The 26,952-nt window shown below is 42.9% G+C and overlaps 1 protein-coding gene across 1 annotated transcript; it reads left to right on the top strand.

The window, feature by feature from the left end:
• Positions 1–9,091: 9,091 nt before the first annotated feature.
• oxtra (oxytocin receptor a) lies at positions 9,092–26,952 on the top strand. Its single transcript, XM_020482224.2, has 3 exons — positions 9,092–9,187; positions 9,723–10,895; positions 25,451–26,952. Exons 2-3 carry the CDS (start codon positions 9,974–9,976, stop codon positions 25,702–25,704), a joined length of 1,176 nt encoding a protein of 391 aa, XP_020337813.1. The 5' UTR covers positions 9,092–9,187; positions 9,723–9,973; the 3' UTR covers positions 25,705–26,952.

Raw genomic sequence — 26,952 nt, 5'->3', positions numbered from 1 at the left:
CTCACCCAGAACCCCCTGTTGGTCACGTTTGTCTTGATTTTTTTCCTTGATGTTTTTCCCCTCTTCCCAGCATAAGGCGCTAGTCGATTCAGGTGCAGCTGGGAACTTTATGGATCGCGGACTCGCCATCAAGCTGGGTGTTCTGCTCGTGCCGATAGATTCTCCCTTCCCCGTGCACTCCATAGACAGCCGGCCGTTAGGGTCAGGGTTGGTCAGGGAGGCCACGGTTCCACTGGACATGGTGACGCAGGAGAATCATAGGGAGCGAATTAGTCTGTTCATTATCGATCCACCTGCGTTTCCAGTGGTGCTGGGGATTCCCTGGCTGGCTAGTCACAATCCTAAGATTTCGTGGAGACAGGGGGTTCTCCAGGGGTGGTCAGAGGAGTGTTCTGGAAGGTGTCTGGGAGTTTCCATCGGTGCCACGTCATTGGAGAGTCCAGACCAGGGTTCCACGGTGCGCATCCCCCCTGAATTTGTCGATTTGACAATCGGTTTCAGTAAGAAGAGAGCAACTAAATTACCACCTCATCGACAGGGGGATTGCGCGATAAATCTCCAGGTAAACGCTGCGCTTCCCAAGAGTCACGTGTACCCATTGTCCCAGGAGGAGACGTTGGCTATGGAGACATATGTCACGGAATCTCTGGGGCAGGGGTACATTCAGTCCTCCATCTCACCCGTCTCCTCAAGTTTATTTTTTGTGAAGAAAAAGGAGGGAGGTCTGCACCCGTGCATTAATTATAGAGGTCTAAATGCCATCACAGTTGGGTTTAGTTACCCACTACCGGTCATCGTCACCGGCTTACTAGCTGCCACTGATACCTTTTCCCCCTTTTCTGTTTATTAGTTGCACCTGTGTTTAGTTTAGGATAATTGGTTGGGCTTTATTTACCAGCCGGCCCGCCTGCTGGTTGTGCGGGATTGTTTTCAGTGTACATGTTTTACACGGCTGTAGGTCACTGTTGTCTGTGTATTTTGCATTTTGCTGGACAGTTTAAGTTCCCGGTGTTTGGGGCATTTGTTTGGATTGGCGTCGTTTCACCATTGTGGTGCAAATAAAGTAGATCTACCCTGAACTCTCTGCTTCCTGCGCCTGATTTCTTCCTCCACTACACCCCGGGTGTTACACAAAGAGATCTTCTGTTGGATCTGACAATTAATCTTTATGGTTTTACGGTCATCTCAAATAAAACTGTGAAGGACCTCTGCATTACTCTGGACCCTGATCTCTCTTTTGACGAAGGACAGCTTTTTTCCATCTTCGTAACATTGCAAAAATCTGAAACTTTCTGTCCAAAAATAATGCAAAATATATCCATGCTTCCCTTCTAGGTTAGACTACTGCAATGCTCTACTTTCCGGTTACCCCGATAAAGCACTAAGTAAACTTTAGTTAGTGCTAAACACGGCTGCTAGAATCTTGACTAGAACCAAAAAATGTGATCATGTTACTCCAGTGCTAGCCTCTCTAGTGCTAGCTTTCTCCTATAGAGCTAAATCTTTATGCAATGGTCTGCCTATCCATGTGAGAGACGCTGACTTGGTCTCAACCTTTAAGTCTTTATTGAAGACTCGTCTCTTCAGTAGGTCCTATAATTGAGTGTAGTTTGGCCCAGGGGTGTGAAGGTGAACGGAAAGGCACTGGAGCGACGAACCACTCTTGCTGTCTCTGCCTGGCCGGTCCCCCTCTCTCCACAGGGATTCTCTGCCTCTAACCCTATTACGGGGGCTGAGTCACTGGCTTACTGGTGCTCTTCCATGCCATCCCTAGGATGGGTGCGTCACTTGAGTGGGTTGAGTCACTGACATGATCTTCCTGTCCGGGTTGGCGCCCCCCTCGGGTTCATGCGTGGGGGAGATCTTTGTGGGCTATACTCTGCCTTGTCTCAGGGTAGTAGGTTGGTGGTTGAAGATATCCCTCTAGTGGTGTGGGGGCTGTGCTTTGGTATCGTCGGACAGGGCCACAGTGTCTCCCGACCCTTCCTGTCTCAGCCTCCAGTATTTATGCTTCAATAGTTTCTGTCGGGGGGCTAGGGTCAGTCTGTTATATCTGGAGTATTTTTCTCCTGTCTTATCCGGTGTCCTTTCTGAATTTAAGCATGCTCCCTCTAATTCTCTCTCTCTCTTTTTCTATATTTCTCCTTCTCTCTCTCTTTCTCTCTCTCTTTCTCTCTCTCTTTCTCTCTGAGGACCTGAGCCCTAGGACCATGCCTCAGGACTACCTGGCCTGATGACTCCTTGCTGTCCCCAGTCCACCTGGTCATTCTGCTGCTCCAGTTTCAACTGTTCTACCTGCGGCTATGGAACCTTGACCTGTTTACTGGACGTGCTACCTTGTCCCGAACCTGTTGTTTTGGACTCTCTCTCTACAGCACCTGCTGCCTCTAACTCTGAATGATTGGCTATGAAAAGCCAACTGACATTTACTCCTGAGGTGCTGAGGTGGAAGCAAAATACCCTCTACAACCACTGTTATTATTATTATGATTATTATAATCTATGAACGTTTGAACATCTTGGCCATGTTCTGTTATAATCTCCACCTGGCACAGCCAGAAGAGGACTGGCCGCCCCTCATAGCCTGGTTCCTCTCTAGGTTTCTTCCTAGGTTCCGGCCTTTCCAGGGAGTTTTTCCTAGCCACCGTGCTTCTACATCTGCATTGCTTGCTGTTTGGGGTGTTAGGCTGGGTTTCTGTACAGCACTTTGTGACATCGGCTGATGTAAAAAGGTCTTTATAAATACATTTGATTGATTGTCAGCTGGTTGACTTTGTACTCAGGTGTAACTGGACAATAACACTTCCCTCTCGTGCAGATCCATATTGTCTGGTCAATTAAGCATTAGAGCGACTCACAGGCACAATTAGGGTTTAGCGCCTTGCGCAAGGGAACGTCGATAGATTGTTCATCTTATTGACCCAGGAATTCAAACCAGTGACCTTTTGGTTATTGGTACAACACTCTTAACCACTAGGCTACCCACAGTGGGGTCTGAAATGATTGACACCCTTATAAAGATGAGCAAAAATGACTGTATAAAATATATAATTCAAATACTAAGCTGTATTCATGCAACATAAAAAATGTGAAATGATATTATTTAATACTAATACAATTACTCTGAGAAAAATATTTTGTTGAACAAGTAATAAAATAACATCTCAAAAAAGGTAAGGGTCAGATTATTGACACCCCTGTTTTCAATATCTTTCAATACCTCACCTTGCGATGATAATGACACTGAGCCTTTTTCAACAACAAGAAAATGAGTTGGAGAACACACTGGGAGGGATCCTAGACCATTCCTCCATACAGAATCCTTCCAGATCCTTGATATCCTTTGTCTGCGCTTATGGACTACCCTTTTCAATTCAAACCACTGGTTTTAAAATGGGGTTCAAAGTCCGTAGAATGAGGTGGCCATTGCAAAACGTTGATTTTGTGGCAAATTAATCATTTATTTATTATCTTGCTGGAAGATCGACTTGCAGCCAGGTTTCAGCTTCCTGGCAGGGGCAACCAAGTTTTGGGCTAAAATATCCTGGTTACTGGGTAAAGTTTATAATTCCATTGACCTTACCAAGGGCCCCAGGACCAGTGGAAGCAAAATAGCCCTATAACATCATAGATCCACCACCATATTTTACAGTCGGTATGGTTTTTTTCTGCTCATGCATTCTCATTTCGACACCAAACCCACCACTGGTGTGTGTAGCCAACGAGCTTAATTTTCATGTTATTTAAAAAATGGAAATGCCTGGAGTTTGCTAAATGACATTGGCACTTTGATTGGTCAGCTGACATGAAAATAGAGCTCTTTGGCCACGCACACCAGTGGTGGGTTTGGCATCGAAATGAGAATGCATGAATTGTATTAGTATAAAATAATATAATTTTCCCATATTTTGAGCATACAATATACAGTAGCTCAGTATTTGAAGTATTTCTTTTATACAGTCATTTTTATTCATCTTCATCAAGCATGTCAATAATTCTGGACCCCACTTCATATCAGTTTGTTTCTTAAAAATAAAAGTATACTTATTTCTGAAGTATGAAATAATACAGTTGGTAAAGAAGCTGCAGCACAGCTGCAAGAGGAGAGGGACTACCCACTGGGCACACACTGGTTGAATCAACGTTGTTTCCACATTATTTCAATTCAATTACGTTGAACCAGTGTGGAAAAAATGTTGAGTTGACATCTGTACCCAATGGGTACATAAACTGTTTCTTGTTGAATATGTATTGGAAAGAGAACCTGACAAGCCTCTGTGTATTCTTTGGTCAAACTAACGAGGAGCTAAAAAAACAGTAATATTTAGCTTTTTTTAGGACTGTTGCCGATAAGATTGTGAATTCAGAAAACCCAATTATTCCGGTCTGACATCGACTCCACTTGTAATGAAAAGTGGATGAAAATAACACCTCGAATCACTGTGTTCTAGCTGTTTCCATCTTTACTCCTCCTAGAAATAGAGAAGCATTTCCACCTATTATGATCCACCTATTATGATAATGGATGTTTTCATCATGAAGACAGGACAAATGTGAATTACTAGTAATTGGTTGCTCAGTTAACACTGGATGCAAATACAGGACAGCAGCAGCCTCGCTTGTTGTGTTCTGTTCCATATGAACAGGACATAATCCTCTGAAATGAAAGATGGATATTGTTGGACTTGTTAGTTTCATTTCCCCCTGAGGAGCGGCCAGGGTTGACCACCCCTGCCCACGCCGTGCCCCTCAGACTGGGCTAGCCCAAATAAACACCTCTCCCAGAGGCACTCCACAGACACCACGGGGAGTTTCATCCTGCTATGGTTTGGGAGCGAGAGGGCTGGGGTCCTGACTTTACAAACAGACTGAGTCAGGCTCTGAAGAGACTCTGCTGAGGCTGTCAGAGTGGGCCACTATTTGTGGCCAAAGCATAAATCGGAGAAAAAAATACTTCAAACACCCCACCTCAAACTTGTATTTAAACAGACCGTTTAAAAAATGCTTGCTATTTCGTCACAGAACATGTCATGTTGGCTCATAGGCTGAGCTGGCCAATCAGCGGTCTACTCACATTCTGTTATTGGGGTGCACCCACACCATTCTAACATAGAAAAGCTATTTTTTAAACATAATTACACATTTTTGGACCATTTCACTCATATTGTAATTCATTATTATGGGTTATGTTCATAAAAATCTGGAAACACAGAACAGTTACTTTAAAGGGTAGAATCACAACACACATCCTGTTAGAATGTGTAACCTGGGTCTGCTGGCCATGTGCCTCGACTAACAGAGAGGGGAAGGGAAGAGAAGGGTCTGGGCCCCGGGGTGTGCTTATGCAACCAGTGATCCTTTTGTTAGTGATATCACCATCCTCATCATCAGGGCTATGAAATAATTAACTCCGTAGCTGGCCCCTGCGTCAGTGGGAATTCCACAGCCACTGGAATCTGTGGGAGAATGTAGAAGTGACTGGGATGAGCTCCGGGTAGGATGTAGGATACAGTAGATTTTGGGAGTGATATATGTCACACAGTTGAGTTTTCTTAAAGTTGACCCTGGAGACTCAATGAGGATTCTACAGCGGGGCATAAAGTGGGGAGAGCCAAGTTAGGGAGCTTATGTAAGGTCCACCATCATTCATCATTCATTACCACAATTACTAGTATAACTATAATGAACTATACTGAACAAAATATTTCATCAGCTGAAATAAAAGATCACAGAAGTTTTCCAAATGTTTACATCCCTGTTAGTGAGCATTTTTCCTTTGCCAGGATAATCCATCCAGCTGACATGTGTGGCATATCAGGAAGCTGATTAAACAGCATGATCATTACACATGTGCACTTTGTGGTGGGGACAGTAAAAGGCTATAAGCCCACTGTCGTTTTAGAGAATTTGGCAGCACTTCCAACTGGCCTCACAACCGCAGACCACATGTGGCCATTGCCCAGGACCTCTAAATCCGGCTTTTTCACCTGCGGGATCATAGGGGGGACGGGGGGGGGGGGACTCAGTAACATCTTTGACATTGTTGCATGTTGTGTTTATATTTTTGTTCAGTATATCTTAGAAATGCTTCCTATGACCATGTAAACATCCTCTGTCTAATAAATGTGTATTTCCCTCCCTCTGCTGGTCGGGTGCATCATTAATTCAATTTATATCACTTCACTGCAACTTTAAGTTAGATGGGCATTCCTTTGAAAAACATTTATCCAGCTCGACTGCTTCACAGCACAGACTTGGCAAAGCAATCGCTGAATTTGTTCGAGCAGGCAGATCTAAATACATAACTTTCATATAACTATAATAAAGAATGCAATCTACACACTTCCTTAAATCTAAAATAAGTAAAGAAGTAATTTTGTGTGGAAGTCAAACATTTGTTTTACGTGTGAGGCAGACACATTGCAGAATTACAAAACCCAGCCCATCTCCCCTTGTCTATAGGAGGGACAAATGCTGTTTAAATGGCCCAAATGTTGATTTTGACATTCACAAATGTAACAGATTTTGACTATCACTAATGTAATGATATGTTTGGTAAAGTAATAAAGAAGGTGAAATATGTTGGGTCGATGTTCCTAAAACAGAATATAACTACATATTATAAAGTAATGAAAAATATTATTCATTCACAATAAAAAACTACTACATTAATCAAATGTTGCCATCTTGCAAGATTTTGTATTTTTTATATTTTTTTGTTTGAATTTTTACCCCTTTTTTCTCTCCAATTTCATGATGTTCAATTGTTGTGGTAGCTACTATCTTGTCTCATCGCTACAACTCCCGTACGGGCTCGGGAGAGACGAAGGTTGAAAGTCATGTGTCCTCCAATACACTACACAACCCAACCTAGCCGCACTGCTTCTTTAACACAGCGAGCATCCAACCCGGAAGCCAGCCACACCAATGTGTCAGAGGAAACACCGTGCACCTGGCAACCTTGGCTAGCGCGCACTGCGCCCGGCCCACCACAGGAGTCGCTGGTGTGTGATGAGACAAGGATATCCCCACCGACCGAGCCCTCCCTAACCCAGACAATGCTAGGCCAATTGTGCGTCGCCCAATGGACCTCCCGGTCGCGGCTGGTTACGACAGAGCCTGGGCGCGAACCTGATGGCACAGCTGGCGCTGCAGAACAGCGCCCTTAACCACTGCACCACCCGGGAGGCCCTGCCATCTTGCAAGATTGATGACTTAAACCATAGTGAAATAGTGCAAAACGGCTGCCAGTTCAACTGCTTATAAGTGATCTACAATGGAGATCTCCTAATTTTGTTCTGTTAAGCGACACCATTCACTAATTATGAAAATAAGCCCCTTTAACCTTTGCCATGTTTTAAACTAATGTGTGTGACATAAAAAGCAGCAGCAGTGTTGAAACTATGGCATTTAAGATCAGCATGTGGGCCGATTGACCTCCAGTCAGGAAGCAAAGGAGCGGTAACTAGGCCTCTAATAATGTTCTAAGATTAGGCCAAGACAAGTCAGTCCACACATAGTAATCTCTTCTAAGGCTATGTGCATAGTATCTCATAGGCCGACTTCTTCCTCAATAATCGTCCAGCAACCCCATACTTCTTAGTTCTTCTTATGGCTCGTTTTGGGAACTTGTTGACTTTTAGAATTCAGAAGAAGTTTGTCTACTGGCCCGGGGGACTCGGATGCAGGCGAGCTCATTCCTTTCAGTGGCTGGGGTAGTGCGGTGTGGTTCATCACAGGCATACAGAATAGATTTCTTGGCCATGTTCTGTTATAATCTCCACCCGGCACAGCCAGAAGAGGACTGGCCACCCCACATAGCCTGGTTCCTCTCTAGGTTTCTTCCTAGGTTTTGGCCTTTCTAGGGAGTTTTTCCTAGCCACCGTGCTTCTACACCTGCATTGCTTACTGTTTGGGGTTTTAGGCTGGGTTTCTGTACAGCACTTTGAGATATCAGCTGATGTATGAAGGGCTATATAAATAAATTTGATTTGATTTGATTTAGATTTCTGTGCCGAAAGGCTTTGTAAAACAACATCAATGAGACAAATATGCCATTTCAAGGTTATGCATGGCATGGATGTAGTCAACATTTGTATTTACAACCATCCTAAATTCGATCAATAATTTAGGCCTACCTACCTTGAGCAGCAGGCTGCCGATGGAAAGAACCAACTGGGGCACAAATTAAACTTCTATTCCACGTTGGTTCAACATAGTTTCATTGAAATGACGTGGAAACAACATTGATTCAACATGTGTGCTCAGTGGGATAACATTTTTTCCACAATTGTTTCAGAGGCATTCATGGAATTAAATGGAAAGTTGCACTAGACATGCTATTTTTTATTTACATTTTTTAATTCACCTTTATTTAACCAGGTAGGCCAGTTGAGAAGTTCTCATTTACAACTGACCTGGCCAAGATAAAGCAAAAGTAGTGTGAAAAAAACAACAACACAGAGTTACACATAAACAGACATACAGTCAATAACACAAAATAAAATAAAAATAGAAAAATCTATGTATAGTGTATGCAAATGTAGAAGGGTAGGGATGTAAGGCAATAAATAGGCCATAGAGGCTAAAATAATTACAATTTAGCATTAATAATGAAGTGATAGATGTGCAGATGATGATGACTTGCAAGTAGAGATACTGGGGTGCAAAGAGCAAGAGGGTAATTAAAAATATGGGGATGAGGTAGTTGGGTGTGCTATTTACAGATTGGCTGTATTGTAGCCAAATCGACTGCTGTCGACTGTAAAGCTAGTGTCCATATATTTCATCTCTAGTGTGAAGTTATTTAATTAGCCATTTAATTATTATTGTTTGTTATGTTTGTCATTATATGATTTTAGTTGACATGGGTAAATGATGATGATGATGACCACTTCGTTTTCAGCAATAGGACAGTTTTCATTTCAGATGTTTTCATTTCAGATGGAGTGAATTGTTCAGTACTAGGCCATCATCTATAAGAGTGGCGCACATGGACACCTAGTGGAAATAATGTGTAAATCCATTTCCATGTGTCATCTTGGCCAGGGATACCAGTGGTATAAATATCATGATGCTGGCCATTCCGATCGCTACTAGTGAGGGAGGCTCACTGGTTTATGAAAAGAAAAACACTGTGGCGTTCCAGTATTCTATTTACAAGACAGAGGGTAAAGCAGATTCACATGTAAGTAGTCTACATTTACATTAGGAAAACCCATTATAATAGGCTATTTATTACTTGTAGGCTATGTTAAATTATAATTTGGATGTCTGAAGAATATGGATAGACAACGTGTTACACATTGGTGAGCCTCTATCAATAATGTCTTAAATCATATAATTTGGTTCTATTCCTTTTTCGTTTAAAAGGGTCTATCTACATTTCAAACAATAACAAAGCAGACAGAGCTATGAATACAAAGACCTTCCATGCTATCAAAATTATCGTTTTAACCATATTTTTTTTACTGTAAAATGTTTGTTTACAATTAAATGAGCATATATTTTGGGTTCTGATGGGGTTCGACAGTTGAACTAAGCTCATGAGGCATGTATAAGGTGTATTCTTAGGAGCCACGGGTAGCCAAATCGCATTCATTTTAAATGACAAAAATGGATGCACCAATCTCAGATTGCCCCTTCAATTTGGTATTATATAATTTAATTGTTTTGAATGAAAACAAGGTGTTTATGTGTTTCCTCTATTTCCTCTCCTTCAGTGTCTGATCCTATTCGGATATGAATAAGAAATAAGGCTTCAGCGCAAAATTGTGATTACATTTTCCCACGTGCGTAAAAGGTAACAACACAGCTCCACACTAGGACGCTTTGCCTTGCCACCTGTTAAGACGAAGAGCCAAAGAATACGCGGTACTTTAAAACAACCCTCGACTGTTTAACGGTGGCTGAACATTGCTGCAATTGCATTTTGGGCGTCGCACGAGGACTGGCAGAGGATACGATCAACACAATGGAAAGTACCATATTAAATGAGCAGGACTTTTGGTCATTCAACAAATCCTGGAGGAACTCAACCCTTGGCAACGGGACCACCGTGGGAAACCAGACTAACCCCCTGAAACGGAACGACGAGGTGGCTAAAGTGGAGGTGACCGTGCTCGCCCTGGTCCTGTTCCTTGCCTTGGCTGGGAACCTGTGCGTTCTGGTGGCCATCCACACCACCAAGCACACCCAGTCCCGAATGTACTACTTCATGAAACACCTCAGCATCGCGGATCTGGTGGTGGCTATATTTCAGGTCCTGCCACAACTTATCTGGGACATTACTTTCCGTTTCTATGGACCCGATATCCTGTGCAGGTTGGTGAAATACCTTCAAATCGTCGGAATGTTCGCCTCTACCTATGTGCTTGTTTTGATGTCCGTAGACAGGTGTTTGGCGATTTGTCAGCCGCTTCGGTCTCTGCACAAGAGAAAGGACCGCTTCTATGTGATTATATCGTGGGTCCTCAGCCTATTGTTCAGCAGCCCACAGATGTACATATTTTCTCTGAAGGACGTTGGAGCCGGAGTGTATGACTGCTGGGGTGACTTCGTTGAGCCCTGGGGTGCCAAAGCGTATATAACTTGGATTAGCCTTACCATCTACATCATACCAGTGGCCATACTGAGCCTTTGCTATGGACTAATAAGCTTTAAGATCTGGCAAAACTTTAGAATGAAAACCAAGAGGGAGCAGTGTATAAGCCTCACCCCGAAGACTTCGAAAGGTCATGCGCTCGCCCGGGTGAGCAGTGTAAAGCTCATCTCTAAAGCGAAGATAACCACCGTTAAAATGACATTTGTCATAGTCCTGGCGTATATTGTTTGCTGGACACCTTTCTTCACCGTGCAGATGTGGACGGCTTGGGATCCAGCGGCGCCCCGGGAAGGTAAATTTAAACTCCATCTCGAAAAGAACCATTAAAATGCAGTGTGGTGAGATTATGTGCGTAATAGGAGCTACTTTAACGATGGGCTTCGCAATTCTAGACTGAAGCAATTATTAACATGTACATTTTAAAGTTAAACCACAATGAATGTCCATGGTTAATTTAAAACGCTCAGAACGTATTCTGCCTTGGGGTTTATCATACGGCGTGCGTAATGTTGCATGCGGTGTAGTATTATTTATCAGACTTCGGCATTCTGCGCACCGGAGCAGCCCACAGCTCCAGTAATGGTGTACGTAAATACTTTAATAATTACGAATAGCAAATAGCCTCGATGATAATACAAATATACAAAGATACACTATACAACCTTTGCCATTGACAGTCAAATGAAATTCGCACAATATTGGACACTGCACTTTTACCCAGGAAATGTTGGCCAACCTGAGGAACATCAGAGTATGTATGCAATTGTAAGATTAGACGCACCATATGGAGTAGCCGCCCACCCACACAGGCAGTGGATAAAATGACAACGTAAGCTTAGATCATTTCGCAGCATCTCATTATATTCCTCCAGCCAACCAAAATGCCATGTTGCAAATGAAGCTCTGCCCACCTATCGAAATGTATTGTGACTTGTGGAGACGCGGGTCCAACGATCCGAATATGTATGAAATAATGTTACATTTGCAAAAAAAAACATTATTCGTTTTATTAATTTCATATAGTCCTATCAACATATCCTTCATTTTTGAAAAGTTTTGAATTTGACAATGGTTGTCCAGAATTGGTACAGTTTGTTTTATGAAAACAAAAAAGCACCACCACTCGTCCATTTGATTCACTCTCTGTAACGAACAACAACAACATTGACAACAGTGATCTTATTAGGCTATAACACCCCTCCACTGAAGCGAAGCAAATTATCCTACGCACGATCATTTACATGCTACCAAAATAAATCACTGGAAGCAGTCTTTCATGAGTGTAACCTGCGTGGTTTGCGTGCTTCTCTGAGGCCCAACCTCCCGAGCCTGCCTGCAGTTAATCATTAGTCTGAGTGTACATGTACGGCGAGCTATTGTTACCTGGGGGGCACATCGGTGCGCATGAGTGGGGCCACGCATGTCATCTCCTCAGTCCAGCACACAGGGCAGCGGCACGGCACGACACACTAGAGCTCTTGGATGGAGCAGCAGACAGTCCACTGTAATTAATCTCTTAATGACCCGCTTTATGGCCACATCCAATGTTATTCATTAATTCATTGGTTTCCGTCAAATATGCTATTGCTGTTGGCAGTGGCGATTTTAGCATATCAATCTTGGTGGTGCAAAAAAAAAAAGAAGTGGGATGCATGCCAGCAAAGCCAGTGCACAACACAACACTAAACAATACATCAATTGCACTATAATGGTGACAAACGGTGCACACAAACGGTTAGGGCCTATATAAAGCTGTCCCAACAGCAGAGTCCTAACAGCAGACCCAACATCTTACCACTGCTACACCTGGCTATCAGCTGAGCCTTGTCTGGCAGCGAAACAGTTCATTCAGCTTCATTTACTGTCTTTAAAAAAAACATAGCGGATATGGCTGACTTGCTTAAACAAATGTGGTTTCTACTGACAATTGAGATGTACAAACTATGGTACAAGGGGACGAAAAGCGAATAAGAGGAAATCCGTAATTTTGATTAATTAATGAGAGAGCTAGGACAGACATAGTCAATATAACTATTTGTTCAACACTTTTGAAATGAACAGATAAAGAATTCAGAACATGGGCCGTTCTTACAGTGTTCTCCCTGTACACCAAGTCAGAACCATAAGATAAATAAATGGGGCATATAAGCAAACAATGAAAGCTCTTACAATATTCTCATCTTGTCTATGCCGTTCGGCCATCGCTCATCCATATATTGAAATGTACATATTCTTATTAATTCCTTTACACTTGTGTGTAAAAGGTAGTTGTTGTGAAATTGTTAGATTACTTGTTAGATATTACTGCATGGTCGGAACTAGAAGCACAAGCATTTCGCTACACACACATTAACATCTGCTAACCATGTTTATGTGACCAATAAAATTTGATTTGATTTGATGATTACATTTCTCAAAAACAGGTTATAGGCTACATGTGCACCACCAAGTCAGAACAGTAAGCAACATTTTAAGAGGTGAAAATAAACCAAATTATTAGAGTGAGTCACATGGGCTACTAACAGCTTACTACGTAACATAGACCGAGTATTACTTTCTTACCTACAGTATACATATCTCCCTGGCATATTACATAATTTATGCAGAAGCATACAATACATTTTTGGACCCACCTTGTTGTGCTGTGCTCACTTGAACAGGAAGGTGGTGCGGTGGTCCTTTTGTGGGCAAATTTTGTCATCAAAGCCTGGCATTCTCTGGATTTATGGTGCTTTCAGGAGAACTGGGAACTCGCAGAAAAAAAAGTTTGAATCATGATGACGTCAGGTCATAGCTCTAGAAAGAGGCCCGAGTTCCCAATTTACAATTCCGAGTTTAAAAAAAAAAGTTTAAAACGTATTTTTCCAGTCGTGGCTCGTTTTTCCCTGAGTTCTCAGTTATCTTGAACTCACTAAAGTCAGATTTTGCAGTTTTGAGTTAACAGTTGTTTTGAGTGCTGCACAAATCATGCTTCATTGACAGCATGGCCAATGTTGAATGTTTATAATTTTAAACTAGGAAAAGAGACCCTTAATCTTAGACTTGGGACCACACAGCCACTCCACTGAACAGTAGGCTAGTGATTGCTTTGCAATGCTTGCAGTTAGCCACTGATTCCTTCCAAACCACACATTGTTGAAGTTGCGAATTCCTACTTGTTGTGTGTTAATGTTTATGTCCAATGGCCAATGAGCACCGATACATTTGATCTATAATTTCTATTAATTATTTCTCTTCATATGACAAGGATTAAAAATGATTTGCCAGTAAATTGTGGACTTGATTCATGATGATGACTGCTTGTCTAGCTTGCTAGCTAAGATTTTGAAAGTATGATGTTGACATGATCAGTCCAATCAAAGCTAATGTAGATAAAACATGATTTGATGTCATTTTATCTGTGGCCAATGACCTTGGGCCTTCTTGGTTGGGTACTTCTAATGTAACTCTATGGCAGCACCCAAGGGGGCTTGAATTTTTGAGGTGATACTCATAGTGTCCCCATGAGTGACAGAACACTGAGCCTGTGAGGACTGACACTAGACTAGAGAAGCAGGTACGGGGAGTCAACATGGACACAGACATGGAACAGGACAGGAACAGCGTCAGAACCGGGTAATACAGACGTAAGACAATTAATGCAGTAGAGGGGAACAGAGCAGGGAACTGACAAATATAGGGGAGGTAATAAACATGTGATTGAGTCCAGGTGAGTCTAATAAATCACTGATGCGCGTGACAAGGGGGCAAAGAGCGTGAGCAGGCGTGACAGAGCCAATCACGGCACAACGCTCCGTATTTTCTGCTGGCTTGCCCCACCACCACAGAAAGCACTGAGCTAGGCTGAAACACCTACATTTTGGAGCTGCCTTACTCAAGAAAACAGAAAAGAGACCACGTTTGTATGCAGCTTTATTAATTCAACAATATATATATTTTTTACATTGTTTTCAATATGATATGTGACACATATTAATGCCAAAATAACATGCAAAACAGGCAAGCCCAAATTGTACTTTATTTATTTTTGCTAAAAATGTGGAGCTCGAAACCGGTGGGGCTCTGCCCTGAATGACAGGTCGCCGCTGGCAGTTCGACTTTTGCATGCCATTTTTGTTTACATTCCTTTCCAACCAAATTGGCCTATAATAGCTGTCCGGAAGGCATACACATTACACCAAGGTTAACCTTAGGTCTCCCCACTGGAAGCCTGAGGTAGGGGGAGCGCGGAATCTATGAAATAGTGCACCTCTAACTTTGTACAGTACTAATGCAATTAGCAAAATCAGTCACACTACGAAATGCTACCAAATAAACCACAATTCATTCATAATATTGTTCACAGATATATTGTTGCATTTTTTCTGGGTTGTGCGAAATTGTTAAGAATAATATAAAACCAGTCTGCACACCACCAAGGTGAATTGGTTTAGTCTTGAGTCTTGGTTGACAGTGTTGAGGAATGGGTGGGGAATTGGGGAATTTGTTTCTATTGGTCTTTGTTACTTCTTTTTGATATTTACGAGTCTTATTTTTGTATATATTTTTATATTTATATAGTTTTAAATGTTATGATTAATTATTTGTGTTGTTCCAAATGTCTGAATACAAATGACAGTTACTGCACACTGGTGCTTTGTTGTTGGTGGGGGGCTGAAGGGTGGTTCACCCTGGGAGCCATAGAAGCTAGAACCACTACTGGCCACATTGTTAAGAAAGGTACTACGTGGCACAGGTGGAAGATCATACCTCACCACCCATTGAATTATGTTGTGTGCATGGTTCTTTAAACATCCTTTCCAGTTGTGGATCAGTGCTCAAGATGTGCCAGTGTTTTTTAATGATGTGGTCGAACTGTTTACCAAGTGGGGAGTATTGAAGGAAGTATTGAACGCTTTGGTTGGGAGGGCGGGGCGGTTTGGGCGTGAGGCTGTCATCCTGGGTCTTATTTTTCTAACGTTCCCTTGCGTCATGCAGCCATTCCTCTGGGTAACCCCGTTGTCTGAAACGCTCATCCAGATAGTCGGCTTGTTTGTCATAGTCACTTTGTGTAGTACAAATTATGTGTATGCGACTGTATTGGCTAATTTGGAGGCTCTTTTTTTAGGGGTGTAGGGTAGTAACGGTCTCCGCGTAACAGGGAATTCCTGTCTGTCTGCTTCCTGTAAAGATCCGTGCTTCCACCCTACACCCCTAAAAATAGCCTCCCCATTAGCCGATAATGTGGTTGCTCCACTAAAGGTTTTGCAATTTACACTGTGGGACTTCATTTGTGGTTTAGCACAGTACCCTGCGTCACTACGTCATTGCTCCAGACCAGCGCAAGGGGGTGTTAGAGCACTGATTATGTTTTGGGTCCCAAGGTGTTACTGTGTCTCTGTAGTACTGTAGCCTACTCCCGACCAGTCATGTTGTACAGTTCAGTGCCTTAGTGGCACAAAGGTCTAAGACACTGCATTGGAGCGGAAGCTATGTTGCTACTGATGCTGGTTCAATCCCGGTGCTGTCCTTGACTGGGAGATCAAGGCTGACTGTAGGTTTTTGGTTTCTCTCCCTCTAAAAACAGAAAGAAATCATTCTAAATAACAAACTGGCTATGAATTAGTAACAATGTCTCACCCCAAGTTCAAGAATGGCCTTTTTCTCACTAATTTTACGTTATTTGAAAACAAAATAATCTCCAAAATATTGTTATTTTTTAAACAAAGCGATTAGGATTATTCATTTAGAATTATGTACGGACGGGCAAGGTTCAAGGCACGAGGGCAGGGGGCACGGGATGGGCCACAGAGCCGTGCACAGAAGATGGACCTACCCCATGGGGAAATGGGGAGGAAGGGATGGTGGGCCCCCACCCCGCCCCACTGGGTAGCAAACGGCTGGACAACGGACCGTCCCGAAAAAACACATGGTTGCCAAGAAAACGTCTCGTTTTGCTAGATTCTTAAAATTTATACGCAGCATTTGTATGTTGGAGTCACTTTTAATTCTTAATTGATCAACCGTTTCTATCATAGGCCACTGTAATCGATGGGGGCTCAGGGCGGTAGCATTCTGCTCATCTGATGAAGGTGCACATGGATCAGATTCAAACTTTGAAGACCGAGATCGAGTCATTGAAGACAGACCAGCAGAAAGAGAAACATTATCTGAGGGCAGAGATAAGGGCGACAGCTGATGCATTGGTCCAGAGCCAGGCGGCATCGGCATAGAGTCAGGCGGAGAATGACGCGTTGAAGAGGGCGAGGATCCATGCCAGGCACACTTGTGAGCTCTGGAACTTCACCTCCGACAGGCAGAGTCAACATACCTGGTGGGTTCATCAGGTCGTCGGTTCACCCTGACATTTCTATTCCTCTTCTGACAACAGAACCTGACCAACTCCTCACTAGGCACAGCAAGGGCCGTCTGGACCATTATGCTGTTCTGCTACAGCGTAATAAATAAATGCAGGTGGCTTATATCTTCAAAATCCTTTAATGCTTTATTATACAAATGTAAAAACATATACTGTACAATACTGTATTTCTTCATCATCATATTTATGCTTTCGTTAATAAAATAATGATAAAAATACTCTTTCAAAATGCCAATGTTTATTTAGTTATGGATCCATAACGAATTACTATGTGAATAAATATCACTGAATTAGAGAAATATCAGAACAATGTTGTCTAATGAAGGTTAACAAATAGTTTCTTACTGGGAAATACTCTTTCAAACAATGGTCACGTTGTACATCGCCATTATGGCTATTAGCAGGGCTATATTTTGGACTTTATAAATAGTATTTTGGCCTATTCAGATTACAATCACTTACTGTCGTTTTAAAAAAAACAAAATAATCTCAAATATCGTTATATATAGTCTACCCGCTGTGGATGACTATTTCAGTATCGTTTCGCATTTCTCTGAGACAAGCATGGAGAAACAAAAATGTTCAATTATATTCCATGATATTCTTGAAATATGTGTGTTGACTGAATATAAGCCAACATCTCTCTGTATTTTGATACATTGTGGATGGGGCCTCTCGAGTGGCGCAGCTGTCTAAGATACTGCATTGCAGTTCAAAATGCGTTGCTACAGATGGAGGTTCAATACCTGTGCTGGCTGCCTCCGGGAGACCCATGAGGTGGCTTTTGGTTTTATTTTAGAATCCTCCAACCCTTTATATGTAATTATTGGCACACTTTATCAATCACACTTTACATACTGTATCCCATTAGCCAGGCCTATTCACAATCAGATTCTGGTATGCAGGGGAGGGAGATTGGACAATCTGCGCTGAACTAAATACAGTAGATGGCCTACTGTTTGTGGTTGCCATGTTGTTTATGTTCTATCCTTTGAAGAGGTATAATATATAATTTAAGCTGTATTGCTGTAAACAGCTAAGGAGCATGGTAAATCAAAGTGAGACCATCAATCCATTGGAAATACATCAGAGGTACAGCACAGCACTATGTATTCAAATCAAATTCAAATGTATTTATAAAGCCCTTCTTACATCAGCTGATATCTCAAAGTGCTGTACAGAAACCCAGCCTAAAACCCCAAACAGCAAGCAATGCAGGTGTAGAAGCATGGTGGCTATGAAAAACTCCATAGAAAGGCCAGAATCTAGGAAGAAACCTAGAGAGGAACCAGGCTATGTGGGGTGGCCAGTCCTCTTCTGGCTGTGCCGGTGGAGATTATAACAGAACATGGCCAAGATGTTCAAATGTCCATAGATGACCAGCAGGGTCAAATAATAATATTCAACACAACTGCTCTCTTCTGTTCTGTTCCCTTCTGATTCCCACAGCAGCAGCATCACAAATTATTTCCCAACATTTCAAGACAAACACCAGGAAATAAAAGGAGGTGGTAAACAGTTATTAGAATCCCCAAACAATCTTGCATTACAAGTGTATGGAAAACTATAGAAATAACAATTCTCAGCCAAAGTTATCTTTTTTTTTAAAGTAGAGTAGATGTCCGCTCCCCCATGGAAATATAATTAGCATAATAAAATAAAAAATCCACCTTTAAGCTAGAGATAACAGTTTTTGCATGGGCTGCGTCTCAATCCACCTGTTTAAGCTAGAGATAACAGTCTTTGCATGGGCTGCGTCTCAATCCACCTGTTTAAGCTAGAGATAACAGTTTTGGCATGGGCTGCGTCTCAATCCACCTGTTTAAGCTAGAGATAACAGTTTTTGCATGGGCTGCGTCTCAATCTACCTGTTTAAGCTAGAGATAACAGTTTTTGCATGGGCTGCGTCTCAATCCACCTGTTTAAGCTAGAGATAACAGTTTTTGCATGGCCTGCGTCTCAATCCACCTGTTTAAGATAGAGATAACAGTTTTTGCATGGGCTGCGCCTCAATCCACCGCATCCGCCAATGGCAGCCTTCAACCGTATGTGGTGGAAGGTTGCCAAGCTACAGCTGTGTTTGTCAAACCATGAGACATCCCGAAAATCATTCTTGTCACGGAAACGTCTGTAGCGTCAGAACGGTTTGGCCTACAGATGAATATGACCACTCGATGGAAAGATGAGACTTTTTTTGCACCAGCCTTACAAGACTCATCTGAAGGAAGTACAGTATATATGGAAGTGGTTTAGTGCCCCCAAATATTTTGTATGGGCAAAATAATAAATAATAATTACCTGATCTTTCTTATATAGAACAGACACCTTAAAACCAACTTCCCTTTGTTTTATTTTTGGACTATGTCACGTGTGCTTATGTTTATTGATTAAATAATTCACTCCCTGGACTTGCTTCCCGACTCCCAGCGCAACGTTACAGAATAACGCCTCACCAAAGGGAAGCATCAGGGGGTGTTTTTTTGTTTTTGTGTTGGAGGTGATGTCGGGTTTGGGTGTCAGTACCGGAGCTACCAGGGAGGCCTCAGGTGGTTCGTCGGACTCTCATGCTTCAGCTGGCTTGACAGGTTCCCGTGCCTCGGCGCGTTCGACGGGTTCCCCTGCCTCAGCTGGATCGACAGGTTTCCATACCTTAGTGGGATCGATAGGCTCCCATGCCTCAGCTGGGTGAAAAGGTTCCCGTGCCTCAGCTGATCCAACCAGGGAGTTTTCAGCTGGGTCATCAGGATCTCACGCCTCAGCCGGTTTGTCAGGTTTCTGCTCCTCAGCGGAGGCAACCGTTCCGCTCCTGTTCCCCGGGATCGTCCCTTTGGTTGGCGTCCTGCGGCTGGAGCCCCGTGCCAGGTAGGGGGTACTGTCACGTGTGCTCCCTCTCCGGCCTCTAGGTTACCAGGCTGCTGATTATTGCGCACACCTGCCACCATTGTCACACGCATCAGCGCCTAATGACATTCACCTGGAAGCCATCACCTCCTAGATTACCTGCCCTATTTATGCCACTCCCTTTGGTTCCTTCCCCAGGTGTTGTTGTTTCAGTTTCATGTCTGTGCGTTGTTCCTGTTTCTTGTTTTGTATTATGTTCCATTTATTGATTAAATGATTCACTCCCTGAACTTGCTTCCCGACTCCCAGAGCGCATGTTAGACTATCTGTTGTTCTATGTAGTGAATCTTTTATTTGTTGAGTTTCTATGGGCTAACAGCAGTAAGGCCAATGCAGTTATATTGCCATATTGGGCATGGGATGCAACATGGTGCAAATAGTTTATTTTCACTATATGTTTCCATAAAATACAATTGGAAAATCCATAATATATTGGCTTTAAAATGGAAAGAAAGTAGCTTATAAACTATTTGAAAGCAGCCATTATGGAAGAGAACCTGGCTGCATGTGGCTATGGAGAGATAAGGTATCCATTAGCTAGCAGCACCACAGCCAGCAGAGTGAGCCCAGACAGCCGTACAGACTAATGGCTATTACTGAGGAGGCCATTAGTAACACATGCAGTACTTTGCTAATGCTTGATAAGGACCACATCACACTGCCTATTACCTCCAACATGGCAGATAATGATGTCAGCATTACACCTATTCGCATTCAGATAACAACCTATCAAGACACACTTGTAATACTATTCTGATGAAACTATAATGTAGGATTTAAGTCATGACACTTTATTACAGAGCAGATTATTTGACATACCCCTTGATAGAGCTAAGATAACCCGTAGCTTCCTTTTCTTGCCACAGAGAAGCTAAACTATAAATTGAAAACATCCGTTAGTACAGAATGGTTGTCAGTGGTGTTTTTCCTCCTCGAAAACCGTTATACATTGGCTCCCCAGAGATGGGCTCAAATAAGATAATTTTCCACCACTCTCGCAATAAAATCAAACTGCAAACACAAAAGTTCAAGTTCTCTGTTTCCTGCTTTCCCTGAAAAGGGGTGAACTCAGCAGAAACATGATTCCCAAACACAGCAACCCACAGCAATATAATTGATTGAAGCTTCATGTGGACCTGTACTTCTTCCCTCTTTCTACACAACAGTACCATTGCTGAAATTTAAGGGATTTAGGACTTGATTACCTTCTCATACTCATATAAACAAACACACTCTAGAGTGCACACATGTAAATACATAATCACACACACACACACACACACACACACACACACACACACACACACACACACACACACACACACACACACACACACACACACACACACACACACACACACACACACACACACACACACACACACACACACACACACACACACACACACACACAGTGTACAAAACATAGACTAACCAGGTGAATCAAGTCAAATGAAATCAAGTGTTATTTGTCACATGCGCCGAATACAACAGACCTTACCGTGAAATGCAGGTGAAAGCTATGTATGTGACCTCCTGGGGGTACAACTCAATATTAGGAAGGTTTCTTAATGTTTTGTACACTCACTGTGTAATATATACATATAGTAATACTACAGTACTATAGTCTTTTTTCATGTGGGTATTTTGAGCTTGTTCCTGTGGGTTTAGCACTATATTGTCATTTGTTTTGAATGGCAACATAATGAAGAAAACTGGCTAAACCGGAACATTTTTTGACCAAGACAAAGTTTGCTGCCTATGTTGTCTCAATATTGATTATCAGATGCTGATCTGCAGCATCCCATCTATGAGTTGTGTCCATGCCCATCCATACCTGAGTGTACAGCCTTCATACTCCCAAAGTTGCCTCTGCTCTGCTGTGTGATGCTGACTGGCAGTGACTCCATCAATCAGCATTCTGTGGTAGAAATTCTATAGTAAGAGAGACTGCAGATATGCAGGGAACAGAGTTGTTAAAAGTCATTTAGCTCGTCTGTGTAGATCAAGATAACTGATATTGCCACCATTCTCTGTTCCTCCCAGCAATTCCCACATTGCTAAATTCCTGCCGATCGCAAACACAGGAGGTCACATACTGCGGTCGCACCCAAAAAGTTTGTACCAGTAAAAAATACAAGCATGTAACAATGGACAATTATTTAAATAAAAATCAGTATGTCTAATAAACAGTTTAGTATGTAATGAATAATCATTTCCTCAACAAGTCTGCCTTGTCACCGTGGCCACGGTGTGCTCCTCCCTGCATTTAAAGAAGCTTTTGAGACACCAAGCCTCATTATTGTTACTGTCATTCGAAAAGTAACGTTTTTTATTTATTTTATTTTTTACCCCCTTTTCTCCTCCAATTTCATGGTATCCAATTGCAACTCCTGTACAGACTCGGGAGAGGCAAAGGTCGAGAGCCGTGCATCCTCTGAAACTCAACCCAACCAAGCCGCACTGCTTCTTGACACATTGCCCACTTAACCTGGAAGCCAGCTGCACCACTGTGCATACACGATGGGACAATGACATCTCTGCCGGCCAAACCCTCTCCTAACCCGGACAACGCCGGGCCAATTGTGCACCGCCCCATAGGTCTTCCGGTCACAGACAGCTGCGACAGAGCCTGGACTCAAACTCAGAATCTCTAGGGGCACAGCTAGCACTGTGGAGGCCTTAGTAAAGTGTTATTAAATATAAAGTTAGATGTGCCTTTTTATTAAAACACGGAAGTCCTTTTCAGTTGTGTCGACTCAAACAATCATGTGATCAGATACTAAATAGAGAGTTATTGTACTAGCTTCCATTTAAGGAATTAATAGTGTAGTGCATCTGATAGCCAGGTCAGTGGTTGGCTGAGAGCCAAAACAGAGTCTTGTTTTGGAATTCTACTGCTTAGCTTCTCTGGCAGTGAATCATCTGAAGTGCAGTCTTGATATTAAACTCAGATGATTGTAAATAATTGTCTTTCTTAGAAGAGGAAATAAAATAGTTTGATGTTGTGTCAGCCTTTATGAATGTGCTAAAGAGCTTAAATGTGGCCACCAGTCAATACAGCACCCGACAACAGATTTACGAATCAAGGGAAAGATTCTAATTTGCCAGTTTAGTGTGATTGATCGTCTCCTGGTAAACGGCACCATGAGCTAATCTACCAAAGGTTATTTATCATCATAATTCCTTCCTTGGCCCCATTCTCACCCGTGATCCACCTTTTACAAAGCCATAAAACATTTTTATAGACATGATCTGGCAAGACATTTTTTTAACTAGGCAAGTCAGTGAAGAACAAATTCTTATTTACAATGACTGCCTACACCGGCCAAACCTGGATGATGCTGGGCCAATTGTGCACCGCCCTATGGGTCTGTCAATCACAGCCAGTTGTGATACAGCCTGGATTTGAACCAGAGTGTCTGTAGTGACACCTCTAACACTGAGATGCAATGTCTTAGACCAATGCGCCCCTCAGGAGCCCAATATACTGAATGCTATTTAACATGGCATACAGTATATATTGAATGTACTGTAGCATATACAGAACATTCATTTACATTTGGACCATTATTATTACTGGTAAATACTTCCAAACACGGAAGCTCTGGCTTTGCCTAACAGAGTTAGATCAAAAAAGCTGTGTGTAAGTGTTAGAATGTGTTTGACTGCTGCTTAGTGCCCCTTGTGGTGTCTCTGGGACTCAACCACCTGTCATGCCTCAGTGAAAAGATAATCGATCCAATGCCAAGATGCATTCATTCATATCCTTCCCTACCTCACATCTATCCAAGAGCAAGGTTATGAATATGACAGAGGAAATGTATTGAGTTATTCATTCATCTATCATCATTGTGTTCCTTTGAGATTTAAGTTGTGTCATTTTGTGGCTCAAAGTAAGCTACAAAGCAATGGAATTACAGAGTACCTACTTTACTAGCTGCAGGACGTCCTAATGCTGCAGGACGTCCTAATGCTGCAGGACGTCCTAATGCTGCAGGACACCCTAATGCTGCAGGACACCCTAATGCTGCAGGACACCCTAATGCTGCAGGACACCCTAATGCTGCAGGATATCCTAATGCTGCAGGACACCCTAATGCTGCAGGACACCCTAATACTGCAGGATATCCTAATGCTGCAGGACACCCTAATACTGCAGGATATCCTAATGCTGCAGGACACCCTAATGCTGTATGACGTCCTAATGCTGCAGGACGTCCTAATGCTGCAGGACGTCCTAATGCTGCAGGACGTCCTAATACTGCAGGATATCCTAATGCTGCAGGACACCCTAATGCTGCAGGATATCCTAATGCTGCAGGACACCCTAATGCTGCAGGACACCGTAATGCCGCAGGACACCCTAATGCTGTATGACGTCCTAATGCTGCAGGACACCCTAATGCCGCAGGATATCCTAATGCTGCAGGACGTCCTAATGCTGCAGGACATCCTAATGCTGCAGGATATCCTAATGCTGCAGGACGTCCTAATGCTGCAGGACACCCTAATGCCGCAGGATATCCTAATGCTGCAGGATGTCCTAATGCTGCAGGACACCCTAATGCTGCAGGACACCCTAATGCCGCAGGATATCCTAATGCTGCAGGATATCCTAATGCTGCAGGACGTCCTAATGCTGCAGGACACCCTAATGCCGCAGGATATCCTAATACTGCAGGATATCCTAGTGCTGCAGGACACCCTAATGCTGTATGACGTCCTAATGCTGCAGGACGTCCTAATGCTGCAGGACGTCCTAATGCTGCAGGACGTCCTAATGTTGCAGGATATCCTAATGCTGCAGGACGTCCTAATGCTGCAGGACACCCTAATGCTGCAGGACACCCTAATGCTGCAGGACACCCTAATGCTGCAGGATATCCTAATGCTGCAGGACACCCTAATGCTGCAGGACACCCTAATACTGCAGGATATCCTAATGTGGCAGGACACCCTAATACTGCAGGACACCCTAATGCTGCAGGACACCCTAATGCTGCAGGATATCCTAATGCTGCAGGACACCCTAATGCTGCAGGACACCCTAATACTGCAGGATATCCTAATGCTGCAGGACACCCTAATACTGCAGGATATCCTAATTCTGCAGGACACCCTAATGCTGTATGACGTCCTAATGCTGTAGGACGTCCTAATGCTGCAGGACGTCCTAATGATGTAGGACGTCCTAATGCTGCAGGACATCCTAATACTGCAGGATATCCTAATGCTGCAGGACACCCTAATGCTGCAGGATATCCTAATGCTGCAGGACACCCTAATGCTGCAGGACACCCTAATGCCGCAGGACACCCTAATGCTGTATGACGTCCTAATGCTGCAGGACACCCTAATGCCGCAGGATATCCTAATGCTGCAGGACGTCCTAATGCTGCAGGACATCCTAATGCTGCAGGATATCCTAATGCTGCAGGACGTCCTAATGCTGCAGGACACCCTAATGCCGCAGGATATCCTAATGCTGCAGGATGTCCTAATGCTGCAGGACACCCTAATGCTGCAGGACACCCTAATGCCGCAGGATATCCTAATGCTAATGTGTGTGTGTCTTGTTTCCCCAGCCATGCCCTTCATCATCTCCATGCTGCTGGCCAGTCTGAACAGTTGCTGTAACCCGTGGATCTACATGTGCTTTGCGGGCCACCTGTTCTCAGACCTGAGGCAGAACTTTGTGTGCTGCTCGGCCCGCTACCTCAAGTCATCCCAGTGCCACTGCGAGCGTGACAACGACTCCAGCCGCAAAAGCAACTCCTCCACCTACGTTATCAAGAGCACCAGTAGCCAGAGGAGCGTCACACAGACCTCTACCACATGAGACACCCTCACTTCCCACAATGGTACCCCCCCAGTCAGAACTGTAAACCACACACCCTCCACCACCGCCCCAAACCCACATTTCTCCTTCCCCTACTGTTGTCCCGCTCCGGGGAGGCTCACCTAAAACTATTGCACTGATTTTTATATTTCGTCTCAGACATGGTTTGTCAAGAGTAAATTGAACAATTGATTGTTGTACAGATGGAGATTTATTTGGGGACATGTTGAACGTCTCCACTTACAGGCAAATGTCCTGTCGCAGTTCAGAGTGAGTCATCCATTGATTGTGTTTTCAGACTGATCGATTTACATATTTGGTCCGTGGAGGAAGACAGGAGATGGTAAATGAAAAATGAAGCACTGACTGTCTGTCACTCCCAACCAAGGAGAGGAGGGCGCTGTGTTCTCCTCACCATGGACTTAAAGTCCATTAACATAGGCCTCCCATGCCACAGACTTTGTGTCAATCAGATCTGTAATGGTGGTTTGGATTGTGAATACTGACCAAGACAGTGAAATTTCTTATTCATTTTGTCAGCCTGAAGGTAAAGCTACTCTCCTCTTGCATTGCTTTGCACATATTGACATATAGGATGTCTCCTGTGCTATGTTGCTCATGTCTGTTGTATCACACCATCCTTTAGGTCACACACACAGTACGTTTCAATTATTACACAGTTTGTGAAATGACAACTGCCATGTCTGTCATGCTGTAAATGTTTACTTAATTTTACAGAAGGCAACTCAATAAACTAGCTACCATTTTCTTCTAGGATGAACATAAACATCCAAATGTATTTCTATGAAGATTGTGGTGTACTTTGGCAAAAATTTTCCTACGTAATTACTCTGTCTGTACTTTTTGAGTGGTAGGCTGACGTCTTCTTCATTGGAAAATAGGATTGAGAAAATGGATTACACACATTCAGAACACTCAGAATTGGGAGAGCAATTCCATGAATCCTGCTTTGAACTATCTGGATAATTCAATGTATTTTAGAACCTATTGCATAAAGAGGGTGACCTGCCTTAATTATGAATCTACTTGAAACTCTGTTCCTTGTGCACATCACAAATGGCAGTATTATTTTATTTTACAAAGTTGGCTTCTTCTTTTACTGTAAACGTCTTGGTTTTCAATCCTTAAACCTACTGAACATTTAATAGAAAACATAATTTCCTTATTTGCATTTAAAGTACATACTGTATGTATCTCTTATTTATTTGAAATAAATTGTTTGTGTTC

Source organism: Oncorhynchus kisutch, linkage group LG5, assembly GCF_002021735.2.
Source record: "Oncorhynchus kisutch isolate 150728-3 linkage group LG5, Okis_V2, whole genome shotgun sequence".
Taxonomy (NCBI): Eukaryota; Metazoa; Chordata; class Actinopteri; order Salmoniformes; family Salmonidae; genus Oncorhynchus; species Oncorhynchus kisutch.
This window is presented reverse-complemented; position numbering and strand designations above follow the sequence as displayed.